This window comes from Stigmatopora argus, chromosome 12 (genome assembly GCF_051989625.1).
Source record: "Stigmatopora argus isolate UIUO_Sarg chromosome 12, RoL_Sarg_1.0, whole genome shotgun sequence".
Taxonomy (NCBI): domain Eukaryota; kingdom Metazoa; phylum Chordata; class Actinopteri; order Syngnathiformes; family Syngnathidae; genus Stigmatopora; species Stigmatopora argus.
Window position 1 is genome coordinate 3309868 of NC_135398.1, and position 12984 is coordinate 3322851.

Genomic DNA, 12984 nt, shown 5'->3' on the forward strand with positions numbered 1-12984 from the left:
CTGCAAAAGACATATACAGGGATTTATGCTAACTCTTTCCAAATCATCGTGAATGCAGCAGTAGAAAAAAAAAGTCATGGCGGCTTTTACTTGATTGAGATCAACAAGAGGCTGAATTTCAGAGCCGCCATGTTCGGGCAGTTCTATAAGAACAGTCTCAGAGATCTCTTTGAGGTAATCATCAATGTGAAACTTACAGATTTCTTGCACCTGCAAAGAGTAGAAACAATGACTTGCATACCTGTCAACCTCTGCCGATAACTGCCCTTATAAATGATTATGATTCCCCTTACAAACCCCCCAAAAAACCTTACAAACACCGTACGAGACGTACGGTGTTTGTAAGGTTTTTTGGGGGTTTGTAAGGGGAATCATAATCATTTATAAGGGCAGTTATCAGCAGAGGTTGACAGGTATGGACTTGACTTATTTACCTTTAAGAAAAAGCATTTGTAAATTCAATTTTGGTGACATACCTTACTCAAGATAGTTTTAAGCTCAGACAAAGCATCGTCAATATTTACAAAGTAGTTTTCCAAGAGAAGTGAGGACCACGTGACCATCACGGATCCATAGCGAAGCAAGGAGTCCATCTAAGAATTGGACTCAAAGGTCAATTGTGGCTCAAAAGTAGAGCATTTGTCCGATAAATTGAAAAAAGAAATTACTTCAGTGGTCTTGGATGTCAACAGGTAAGTAAAATCCAGTGGGATACTGTCAAGTGTTTCCTTGTACTCGGTCAAAATGGTCTACATGAGGAAAAGGCAAATATATTAAGCTTGTTTATTGTCATGGGCTGGAAAATATTGAAAGGTGGAAAATAGACTTACGTGCAGGCGATGATGGTAATTCTTCAACTGGTCTTGTACCTTGAGGAATTTCACTGCCTGTTTGGGAATGTCCAGACCCATCTTCACCAAACTGCTGGCTTCCTTAATGGCCTCCAGGACTTTGGGATCAAAGTTGGCCAAGTACTTTCCCGTCACAGTGCAGCGGATCATGACTGTTGTATTCAAGGCTAACGACAAACGGGAATAAAAAGTAGAATTTTACCAGATATATTGTTTAGGACAGTCCACTGACTCAAAATGCGCGCGGCTAAACTTTTAACGTTACATTCGGCATTTAAAATAGGACAACAAGTAGAGAACTGGAGGGTTAATGGGAACGAGGCTACAATTTCCTGTTAGTTTCCCACAACACATTAGTTCTAAACTTTTTGGGGGCCTTTACACACTACTGCACAGTGTCAAAGTGGCGGCCCGGGGGCCAAATCTGGCCCGCTGCGTCATTTTGTGTGGCCCGGGAAAGTAAATCATGAGTGCTGACTTTCTGTTTTAGGATCAAATTAAAATGAAGAGTATAGATGTATATTACATTTCCTGATTTTCCCCCTGTTAAATCAATAATTGTCATTTTTAATTCATTTTTTCTGTGTTTTTAGTTCAAAAATCATTTTGTAAAATCTAAAAATATATAAAAAAAGCTAAAATAAACATTGTTTTAGATCTATAAAAAACGGAATATTCCGGGCTTTTAATCCCGTTTTTTTAATCCCTTTATAAAAAAATATCTAAATATTATATCTAAAATGGTCCGGCCGACATGAAATCAAGTTGACGTTAATGTGGCACCCTTGCACTACTGTATTTGATCTCATTGGTTCCAATGGATGGCAATGGACGTTCCATCCATTTTGACTGGGAGACCAACCGCTGCCAGCCAATCCGAGTGAAAAAAATTGGACATTTATCGGAATCAATAGCAAGAGAACGAACCAAAATCCAGCTTTGACACTTCCGCCTTGCACGCCTTGTGGTGGTCTGACTCAAAGCGTTGCAACGCGGCTGTTGTCTGATTGTACAGTTTGACCACCGAGCGGCCTTCGGGGGTGGTCAGGATATCAGAATTCTCCTGTTAAAAAAAAAAGATTCAAACGTTGTACAAGAGGATCTTAAAATGTCTTTCTCTGGTTTTTGCGCTCATTCCAGGCTTACACGAATGTATGAAATAGGATCGTGTATTTTCTTGTAAAGGTGTCGGGCCCAGCGAAGCCTCCCGGCAATCGGTGGGATGTTTCGTCCCAACGGCGGGTCCTCGTTTTGCTTCTCAAAGAGCTACGGGCAAAATTTAAGAACATACAGTACAAACCTGAAACTGGTATAAGGTTGTGTAGACCACTACCTTTGTCACGGCCTCTATTTCTGAGACGTAAAGCTGGAGAATAGTACCCAAAGCAATGGGCATTTCAACCTTCAGACAAGGAATGTTTAGTTTCTGAAAACTGGAACACGACAAGCATGTGTCAAAACGGGATCAACTTAGAATAGTTGTGAATCATCCGCTTTGGACTGACCGTTGTATCACGCCGAGAGCCAGCTGGGAGGAGTCAAATTTGGCAAAGCTGGAGTTCATGAATCCTTTGAGCTGCTCCTGTAGACAAAAAGAAGTGAAGAACATTTATACACCAAATATATAGTAATTGATCTTCCACTGACCTGACCATGTCTTTAACAAACACGCCAATAAACGACATACCTCCAGGGTGGTTATGTAAGCCATGAATACTTCATAGTCCGCTTCAAAGGCTGCCGTTCTGGACTCAAACACCTCAGCTTGCCTGTTTTTCAGTTCAGTGGAGGCTTTGCGGAACTGTGCGGCCAGAGTCTCGATGCCTTCGATATTGGACTTTGCCAAGCACTCGAATGTCCTGAACACTGTCATTATTTTGGTAATCTGCAAACAAGTAGACCTTAGGCTAGCTTTACCATTTAAATCGATATATTAAATGAATACCTACATGTTCAAGGCGCTTGCAGAAGACCTCAAACTTCCTCAAGACGTGCATTTCCGAGAACTTAAAGGGCCTCTGTCCAGGCATCTCCTTTGTTTTTTCCTGTGTTTTTGCCAAGCAAGACTCGTATTCCTGATATAAACCAAGGCACTCCTGAAAAAAAAAGATTCATTTAAGGCACATGTCAAAGTGGCGGCCCGGGGGCCAAATCTGGCCCGCCGCATCATTTTGTGTGGCCCGGGAAAGTAAATCATGAGTGCCGACTTTCTGTTTTAGGATCAAATTAAAATGAAAAGTATAGATTTATATTAAATTTCCTGATTTTCCCACTTTTAAATCAATAATTGTCATTTTTTAATCCATTTTTTCTGTTTTTAGTTCAAAAATCATTTTGTAAAATCTAAAAATATATAAAAAAAAAAAGCTCAAATAAACATTTTTTAGATCTATAAAAAACTGAATATTCAGGGCTTTTAATCCAATTATTTTAATCCGTTTATAAAAAAAATCTAAATATTATATCTAAAATGGTCCGGCCCACGTGAAATCAAGCTGACGTTAAAGCGGCCTGCGAACCAACTCGAGTTTGACACCCCTGATTTAAGGGATAAACACAACTACAATACTACCAATACACGTAACTCTACCTTTTTGACACAGTTGTCTGACTCACCTGTATTTTCATGATAACATCTTTAGCATCTTGGTCCCATATTGATGTGCCGTTATTGGAAATGTAACGCCTGCACGCTATGATCATCTGATTGGTTACCTGTTTGGATGATAACGGATTCATTCTGAATTGCAATTAAAGTTAGCGTGAAACTGTTTGCGTGTAAACCAATCTGATTCTCGCACTTTAATGAAGAGGGACGATATCTTTTGAGTGGTATGGTAGTACCGAGACACCATGTGGATCATCTGAACCGCGTTGATGATGTTCTGCACGCTTTTCACGATGGTAGCCTGGCAGGTACATGTATGACATTAAAATATGTTAGTCTGACCTTCCTAAAAACAACTTAGCAATCATAAAATTAAATGATTGTTCATACCGGATCGCTAGTGTAAAGAGGCTGGCAAACTTTATCGAGCATGTCTAGAAACTTGACATTGTCTTTGGCTTCATTGTAGTTGTCCGTCACCCTCGCCTCCAGCATTGGCCACATCTGAAAAAGGCAACACAATAAAAAAAAAAAAAATCATATAGCAATCCCATGACTTAAATTTTCAGGTCATTATTTATATTAAAAAAACATCAGATTTTTACCCTGAAATAAACATACTAAATGTCATGAGATCTTCCAAAACTATCATTGTGGTGTGAAACATGGCAAACATTTCCTTCGAGAAGGTGAAACATCGCCGAGCATCGCTGTAAAATAATAATCAAGCAAAAGTGCGTACCTGCAGTGATTTGGAACGGTTGAGTTTGAGCACGTTTATGACTGCCTTGCACTTTGAGCCATTGATGTGAGTGAGGATGGAGTTGAACCGCAAGTAAGCCTGCCTCCAATAATTCAGCTCGCTGAGAGGTCCTTCTGATAGGAGACCTTGCTTGAGGGCCTGAGTGTCCAACAGGACCTGCTCATCACAAACAGAGGAAATGATGTCTCTCCACTAGGACCGTTTAACAATAGGAATATCATATTTACTGCACTATTAGGTGCACCTTCAATAAATGGCCTCTTTTAACATGTGTTTCATACATAGGACACACCTGTGGTACCTCGACATACGAGTGCCTCGAGCAATTTGAGATATGAGTAAAATTTCAGGCAAATACTTATCTTGAGATAAGAGACACATTTTTATTTACGAACAACTCTCTCGTGCAATGTCTCTACGAGCACTGGGTGGAGCGGTGCATTTTTTCAGTGTTTTTTTCCCATTAGTCAGTGCTAATGGCGGAGCGATCGCTAATACGAGAGGAGTTTATACTACTTCTCGTTGGCAAGTGGTCGTGCGTTATCCAATTGTGAGGACATTTGTGTGCATCATTTTGGGAATATTTTGAATTTTTTGTTCATTTCTATGGGAAACGTCCATTTGAGTTACGAGTAAATCGACATACGAACTCAGTCCCGGAACGAATTAAGGTCGTATCTCGAGGCACCACTGTAGTTGCAGTAGTGGTGGTGGTGATGGTAGTGGTAGGGATTTCTGTTATACATCCACTTGATGCAGCTATAGTAGTAATATGAAATAGTAGCAGTGGTTAGGAGTTGTTTTCTACATCAACTAGATAGAGGTATGCTAAAAGAAAATGTCATGCAATGATTAAGCAATTTTGATACATATATTAGGCGCACTGCCAGTCTTTTAGTTGCGGCCTATAGTGCGGAAAATACGGTAATCTTTTTTTTTTTGCCTACCCGGTCAATTTGCTTGTCCCACTTGATCAGGAGGTTCTCCAGCTCTTTAACCTTGTCAACATCGGTGGCTGCTGAAGTCATATCTTGAACGGACACCAGTTGACTGAAGTCAATATTCTTGTCTTCCGCTAGCTTGACATTCTGATAGCTCATCTGGATCACTGGGATAGAAAGAAGACAGAAATTGCACCCCGCAAACCATTCCAGACGACTTCAATCATGTGGCGGATGATGGAAGGAAACCTTACCATCTAAACCCATCAAACTGTGCTTGAAAATATGCTCAAAATCCGGGTTAATCTGAGGTCTCTGACTGGATTTGTCCATTTTCAGAAGCGCCTGGAAACTGGGCATCAAGTTGTTGAAGCTGGTTTTGATAGCTTTCGGAAACCCTTCCCGGGCATCAAACATGGTGAAAAAGGTCTCCTGGAAAGCAAAAATACGTGTAAAGAAAAGATTCCATAACATCAATACATCTTTTTCTTATCATACCTTATGTATGTTGTCCGGAGTCACAGCAACATCCAACTGTAACCGCATGAAGGCGCAATAAATGCCAGTGAGCCGTCTCTCCGATAAATTGGCATAGACAAGCCGCAGTGCTTTCCGTGGCCCGGGAATTGCACGACCGCATTCTGAATAGAAATTCAAATTTCAAATAAATGAATGCATATCAATGATAATATCTAAAAGGATGATCCATACCTATTCCGGGATGTTTCACCTCTTGATACACAAAGGAAAGAGTAGAACTTCCATTTACGGCGAAGAACTTGGTAAAAGGAGTCAGCTAACAGCAAAGACAGAAATATATTTTCTAAATTGCACAGTATAGTATTTTTTTTACTTAACTATAAAAGTAATGAGAGTGGCAATTTTTGCTGTTTGTTGTGGTTGGGAAAAATGTTCTTATTTGTGTCTTAGCAATTAATATCTATTTTTTTTACAGTGACTTCATGGTGCAATGCAGTGGTGTGGCATCAGGGCCTTCAAGGCCTTCTCTGCTGGCCTAAGAAATATCTGAATCACAGACTGATGTTAATTATATTTTGTCCATGAATACTTATTAAATAATTCCAAATTGTCTGTTAGCTTGCTTTCATTGCTTTCTTCCTGGTTGCACTGCTTCCAGATGTGTGTTTTCATATTGAAGCATTTAACCAATCACATTTCAGCCATTATTTATTGCCAGGGTCAGAAATCTGCCTCAAGGCCTTCACAATCAGTTCTGCAGGCTCTGCTGCATTAAACAAGCGTCGATAAGACTGTTGCTTTAACCAATCAGATTTCGAGTTGGCAACACCACAATGCCTTCTCGCAGGCGTAGGCATACGTCATTGCCTTCTTGCAGGTGTAGGGATACGTCATCACTTTCACCAACTATGATTGGCTAGTGATAGAGTGGATTAGCCAGAGCTACCAAACTGTATCTGGAGCGAGCTGCACAAGCAAATATATTGTTGTGTTGATTTAAAGTCATTTTCAAGACGGACTTTTCAAGAAAAAAAAGCTGGACATCATTAAGATAGGTCGGACAACTCCAAAGCAAGCAAGCCTGTCACAACCGGGAACGAACATTTTCAGCACTAAATCGAATAAAAACGTATGCCAGAAATACGACAGGACAGGCTCGACTTTAAGCTTTAGCTTCGATGGCGATAGAAAAGAAGGAAGAAAGGATGATGGATATTATGTACAGTTAAAAAGGATTTTTGGTGAGTAAAATATGGCTATATTCCTAAATAATATTTCAATTGTATGAGGTTATTATTGATTATTTTTTATGTGTCGCAGCTGTAGCTGCAGTAGAGGTTTTATAGCCATGAACTAGTTTTTGCTGAAGGCGTCACTAGGAAATGCACGGACCGCCACTGGTGCAATGTGATGTATTTCTTTACCGGGAAGTCCAGTATGAATTGTTCCACAGTTGAGGCCGACAAGTTTAGCCTGAGGGCCAACACGTTGATCACATAGCGATGTGCAGGACCCAGCCGCTCCTTTCGCTCCTTCCTTGCATGTTTGTAATTTTCCTGTAGGCGAAAGCGATGACATTTTTAATTTCATCTCTTAGAATGAACCTTAGTAGCTTTTCATATTTCTACCTGACTGCTTCCTTCTTTGTTCTCCATCATTTACAACTCCAAGTGTGCAGAAAACCAGTTTCTGCCTTATTAAACACAATTAAAGTTAACTACTGCCATGTTATCTTTATAAAAAAGATACTCAAAGCTATTTATAAACTTTTCCCTAAGTTTTTTTCTCCAGACCAAAACGCAATTAATTCCCAAACTGTAAAAGTGCAACGAATCCAAATTAAAATGTATAGACTGCGTTAACATCTATACTTTAACGCAAAACCAATACAAAAAATTGTATTTTTACATGCAATTAGCGATCAATACAAACATTTGTAGTATTTTTACATGCAATTGGCGATCAATACAAACATTTGTAGTATTTTTACATGCAATTAGCGATCGAATGAAAGTTACATTATAATCGATTACATCTAATTACATGATGAACTACAGCATGTTGCATTAATAACGTGCGTTTATAACTTAGTAAGCGGAAATCGGTGTAACTTCGCCACCTTATTAACATTCCGTGTTGCACTTGCGCGTTCAAATAGTAAAAGGAAAACATGTACTTTTTAATTAGATCCGAGCCTTATGTCTTTGAACACTATTTCACAGTTAATTCTTCTTACGTTTTAGTAGGAATAAGACAAAGTGTGCGATCTTTGCGTTGAACATCATTCTTGCGCGTGCTTTGAAGTTGTTTCGAACGTAGTTCGTCATACTTGATCACAGATAGGCGGCGCTCTAAATTACGCTCTCAGCTCTGAAGTGATGTCATAATTACGCGCTCGGTTTGAGAGGTGGAATCATAGATAAATATCACATATAAGAGGGTAGATGTCTAAGGGGGGTGTCAACGGCGTAACAGTAATAAGAGGCGTGTTCATCATTCCTTGAGAAAGGAAGCGCTTTAGATATCACATATTAACAGCTAGATGCAAAAAGCATACAGCGGCCATCTTAAAGCAGTAAATTCTAATAAATTACTACTTTAATCATCACGTCCAATGCAACTTTGCTTAATGCGATTAGCTGCAAACAAACAAAAATAGCAAATGTGAACATTTTCAAAAAAATAGAGTAGTAACACATTCACCGTGGGATTTAAACCCATGAAGACGTTTAACCATCGCACATTTTCAAAGTATATTAGATGTTAGACAATTTAAAATGCTGAAATGTGTATTAAATTTAGGATTTCATGATTTGTATTCCCCCTAAACCCTAAAAGATGGTTTAACAGCTCTAGGCTTTGAGTTGGGGGATGACACAAGACCTAAGAGAGGGGACACGGGCGCTGATGGCCCACACATTACATTAATAATTATTTTAAGAATCCATTTAATTTACTCCATCTCTGATATTGGTGAAAACGAGCTATACGACAATCAGTTGAAAAATAGGGAATATATAGCTATTTCAATGTAAACTGATCGTGGATCAGTGAATGGGGAAAAACTGTGTTTCGTGGTGATCTGTGATTGGCCCAGCCGTACCGTGTGCTCGTCCAATGGCGTGCGGACATCTGTTAGCTTGAGCGACTGTGGAATGACACTCCACTCGTCTCCACTGTGAAGTCTCTCGGTATAAGACCATCGTAAAGGACATTAAGTCCGAGACAAGGAAAAATGGGCAAAATGCAACTTTTGGGAGCTGTGGCAGTGCTATTAGTGCTTTGCAGGGTGCAAGCCAAGGTTTACTTTCGGGAGGACTTCACGGACGGCGGTAAGACTGACAGTCAAAACTCAAAAGTTAATGCCCAGAAATGAATTCGAACATCGAATTAGTCGCATGTTGAATATACTTTTAAAAACGGGCAAATGTGTATATAAGGATGTTTAGTACTATGCTGTTTGCAAACGAGGCGTCGCCCTATGTGTGGGCGCAGGAGATATGATGGTGTATACCTTTAAAAAACGGTTAAGTCATTAATCTTATGATTTTAATATTCGTTATGCAGATGAATGGAGAAGTCGATGGGTGGATTCCAAACACAAATCTGACTATGGCCAATGGAAACTGACGGCTGGTGACTTCTATGGAGACATCGAGAAGGACAAAGGTGACTAATTTGGTTGATTATGTCATTCTGTATAAGATTAAAGTGCTCATAATTGTTGCCTATTATGTTTTTTTTCCATTGCATGGCCGAATAGAAAAATATATTCAATATGCAAAGAGAAAGTGAAACTATACTTTTTAACTAAGACATCTGGGGAAAAAATGCAAATGAATATTGTTGATTGAGAATACAATATTGAAGGTATGACTATTTTATTGTTGAAACCATTTGTGGGTTTTTTTGGGAGGTGGGGTAACATTGATTGAAGGAGAGTTTGATGGTTGTCTTCTGGGAATGTGATGATCGCAATCCCCCAATTTCTATTGAAGAAAATGTTGATTTTAATGTAATGCTTCGGCGTACCTGTTTTCGCGCCTCAATGAGCAGCAATTGCAACATACAGGTGTTGTAATGTTGGGCAGTCTTTGATGGCACAGCTTTACCGGTTGTATGAGGAAATGGGGGACTGTCCTTAAAGTGGAAACTAAAACAGACCGTTAGTGTAGCGGATCCAAGTGAGATAAGAGGATGGAAAGTGTGTGTTGCTAGCCAACTGTCCCTAAATTGGTTTAGTTTTAGGCAGCCTAGTAAACACCTGTTGACAACACAACGTGACTCATCATGGGAATTATTATAAATGTTAGTTACCGAAGATTTACAATGTAAAAATGTGGACCGAACTAATTGCATTTTCTTTTGGTTCCTTTTTAAAGGCCTCCAGACGAGTCAGGATGCCCGATTTTACGCCTCCTCGGCCCGTTTTGAGCCGTTCAGCAATGAGGGAAAGAGCCTGGTCATCCAGTTGACCGTCAAGCATGAGCAGAAAATCGACTGCGGTGGCGGTTATGTGAAGGTCTTCCCGGCGGACTTGGATCAGACGGCCATGCACGGGGAATCTTCCTACTATATTATGTTCGGTATGTCATGACACTATGGAATTTAGCATAAGCATGGTCATCTCAAATGAATTTCTCGCACAGGGCCAGATATATGTGGCTACAGCACCAAAAAGGTACACGTCATTTTCAATTACAAGGGACAGAATCACCTCATCAAGAAGGAAATCAAGTGCAAGGTAGTTTAATAGTGACATCTCGACGTGGTTTGGCTAGCTATAAGTTTGAAAGGATGATGTTTCAAGCAACCTTTACTTCTGTCCTCCAATCAGGATGACGAGTTGAGCCACTTGTACACGCTCATCCTGAATCCCGATCAAACCTACGAGGTGAAGATCGATAATGAGAAGGTAGAGTCTGGCAAGCTGGAAGAGGACTGGGACTTTTTGGCCCCGAAGCTGATCAAGGACCCCGAGGCTAAAAAACCAGAGGACTGGGACGACCGCGCTAAGATCGACGACCCAGACGACACCAAACCCGAGGTGGGAAAGAAAATTATTCTGTGCAATACCACTGTTAAAATGAGTTTTAAATCTGGATGTGACATAATGGCATCTTCCAAAAAGTACCCGAATGAAATGTTTAAATAGAATTCTTTCCTTGTCAGGATTGGGACAAGCCAGAAAACATCCCTGACCCCGATGCCAAAAAACCAGACGACTGGGATGAAGACATGGATGGAGAATGGGAGCCTCCCATGATCCCCAACCCAGAGTACAAGGTAGGCCAATTTTAGTTAAAGTCATAAGAATTGCCCGTCTTTTATTGTTAATGAGCTAAATATAGTCAATTATGAAAAAAAAAACAAGTGTTATTGAGGCCTAAACCAGAGTATTTCTTTTATTAATTTTATTTGTATAAATAACATAGGAAAACATAATGCTAAAAGAGTCTTAAGCTAACGCTAACTGTTAGTCAGGTAACTAGCCTTAACAAGACAAACCATGTCATGTGAGAAACTATATCTATATTAATTTTTTTTGCAGGGCGAATGGAAACCTAAACAAATGGACAATCCTAATTACAAAGGAACCTGGGTGCACCCCGAGATTGACAACCCCGAATACAGCCCTGACTCATCCATCTACAAGTTTGACAACATCGCCGTGATTGGTCTCGACCTTTGGCAGGTGCGAGAGGCAAAACGTCTTTTTTAATGGGAATACTAATGTCGATACGATACTAAGCCAAATCTCGATATTTTTGATTCAGGTGAAATCTGGCACCATCTTCGACAACATCCTGATCACCGACGACGTGAAGGAAGCAGAGGACATTGGAAATGAGACCTGGGGCGTCACCAAGGTATCATACTTTTTTTTTTTTTTTTAAATCATTAGCTACCATTGACGCTGATAGATGTCCAATCCATTGAATTTGGAGGGATGGCAGCAAAGAGTTGACTATAATCCACATTCACCCGTAGGAACCCGAGCGAAAAATGAAACAAGAACAAGACGATATGAAACGAAAGGAAGAAGAGGAGAAAAACAAAGAGCAGGACACGCACATGGAGGAAGATGAAGATGACGATGATGATGGTGATGATGAGGATGAAGATGAAGACAAGGAGGATGAGGAGGGACTTTCAGAAGGGGATGAGGATGATGCCAAGCCTAAAGATGAGCTTTGAGGGGTGGTCTTTGCATCTCAGAAGAGAGAAAAAAAACTCTTGTGCACATTCCAGGGATATTGTGACTGCTGTGCATCCTCAACCTTAGAAAAACAAACAAAAAAAGGAAAAAAAATGGAACAAGGAAGGATAAATGTAGCTTTGGCCACTCTGTCAACATGGCGTCTCCCTACTACTGACTAGACGCATACGTTCAATCACATTTTTATAAAGTCCTTAAGTTAAGGAATGATCTGTCATTTCTCCCATCACATTTTTGTCGTAGTGAATGGTTAGCATTTTTTTTTTTACCAAAGCATTCTTATTTGTGATGTTTAACTACTCAAATCTCACACATTTAAGGGGTGCAATTGTAATTTTTTTTAAATCAGCCATCCTACTAATTAAAAGAAAATACATTTGGTAAAAAGTACTTGTTTGTGCATATAAATTGTGTTCGATTTAATCTGCCTGGTACAGCATTTCTACTCTGGAATTTCTGTTGGTCTAAATAAATTCTACCAAAGTTTGTAATAAAACTTTTCAAGTTACTGTGAATGGTTATATTCAGGTTCTGATTTATTTGATCCAAAATTGTGTCACATGTTCGGGAAGTTAAACCAACATACAAATTCCTTCCTGGTTCAGTATGTTTATATCCTCCCTGGTGGTCTAGTGGCTAGGATTCGGCGCTCTCACCGCCGCGGCCCGGGTTCGATTCCCGGTCAGGGAACATTTTGGATTTGTGAAGCATGATAGTAAAAACTTTTTAAAAAAATATAATCTACGTAAAATTTGACATTCCAGTTCTTATCACATCTCCCCCATTTTGCAATATTGCCATTCGATAAACAACTACGTATACTAAACCAGCGTGTACATTCCAATAGCTATAAATTGCAACATTTTCAAACTGCTTGGTTTTTAGACAAACAAATCCGATTAAAATTTGAGCATAATTCATAGTTACTTCAAAGTATAGGAATGTTCTACATGTAATTAGCGAAATTAAAAACTCCTGGACGAGTGACGAGGCTCGTACACGTTGGCTCACTGGGCGTATCAGACATCTAGTTTCATGCATATGATATCTAGGAAATCATGTTTAACTGTTTTATAAAACACGCCCTTAACTTAATTGTGGGAATTTAGAGGAACTTTAAA

General features: G+C 39.7%; 2 protein-coding genes and 1 non-coding gene across 3 annotated transcripts in view; 2 read left to right on the forward strand and 1 right to left on the reverse strand.

The window, feature by feature from the left end:
- The window catches only part of LOC144085568 (dynein axonemal heavy chain 8-like), a 47306-nt gene extending 39980 nt beyond the window's left edge, over positions 1–7326 (reverse strand). Inside the window, exons 1-20 of the mRNA XM_077614963.1 lie at positions 7272–7326; positions 7068–7199; positions 5875–5959; positions 5662–5804; positions 5418–5595; positions 5170–5330; positions 4202–4378; positions 3850–3963; positions 3653–3760; positions 3468–3566; positions 2801–2947; positions 2539–2736; positions 2357–2433; positions 2185–2284; positions 1998–2117; positions 1779–1914; positions 831–1018; positions 669–749; positions 477–593; positions 91–210 (exon numbers count right to left, since the gene is read on the reverse strand). Coding sequence (XP_077471089.1) covers positions 91–210; positions 477–593; positions 669–749; positions 831–1018; positions 1779–1914; positions 1998–2117; positions 2185–2284; positions 2357–2433; positions 2539–2736; positions 2801–2947; positions 3468–3566; positions 3653–3760; positions 3850–3963; positions 4202–4378; positions 5170–5330; positions 5418–5595; positions 5662–5804; positions 5875–5959; positions 7068–7199; positions 7272–7301 — 2511 coding nt within the window. The 5' untranslated portion in view covers positions 7302–7326. The remainder of the gene's footprint in view (positions 1–90; positions 211–476; positions 594–668; positions 750–830; positions 1019–1778; positions 1915–1997; positions 2118–2184; positions 2285–2356; positions 2434–2538; positions 2737–2800; positions 2948–3467; positions 3567–3652; positions 3761–3849; positions 3964–4201; positions 4379–5169; positions 5331–5417; positions 5596–5661; positions 5805–5874; positions 5960–7067; positions 7200–7271) is intronic.
- A 1442-nt stretch (positions 7327–8768) lies between these two features.
- Positions 8769–12378, forward strand: calr3b (calreticulin 3b). The gene is made up of 9 exons (XM_077614961.1): positions 8769–8975; positions 9211–9312; positions 10026–10229; positions 10293–10387; positions 10481–10690; positions 10816–10929; positions 11195–11338; positions 11421–11513; positions 11635–12378. Exons 1-9 carry the CDS (start codon positions 8879–8881, stop codon positions 11839–11841), a joined length of 1266 nt encoding a protein of 421 aa, XP_077471087.1. The 5' UTR covers positions 8769–8878; the 3' UTR covers positions 11842–12378.
- Positions 12379–12481: 103 nt separating this feature from the next.
- Positions 12482–12553, forward strand: trnae-cuc (transfer RNA glutamic acid (anticodon CUC)). The gene has a single exon. It is a non-coding gene; the product is annotated as a tRNA-Glu (tRNA).
- Positions 12554–12984: the final 431 nt, after the last annotated feature.

What these genes read in the sequence shown, in the direction of transcription:
- calr3b (XM_077614961.1), top strand. Translation starts at nt 8,879, where the DNA reads ATGGGCAAAATGCAACTTTTGGGAGCTGTGGCAGTGCTATTAGTGCTT. An exon ending in GGAGGACTTCACGGACGGCG is followed by an intron (nt 8,976 to 9,210) that starts GTAAGACTGACA and finishes TTCGTTATGCAG; the next exon opens with ATGAATGGAGAAGTCGATGG. An exon ending in TTGGTCTCGACCTTTGGCAG is followed by an intron (nt 11,339 to 11,420) that starts GTGCGAGAGGCA and finishes TTTTTGATTCAG; the next exon opens with GTGAAATCTGGCACCATCTT.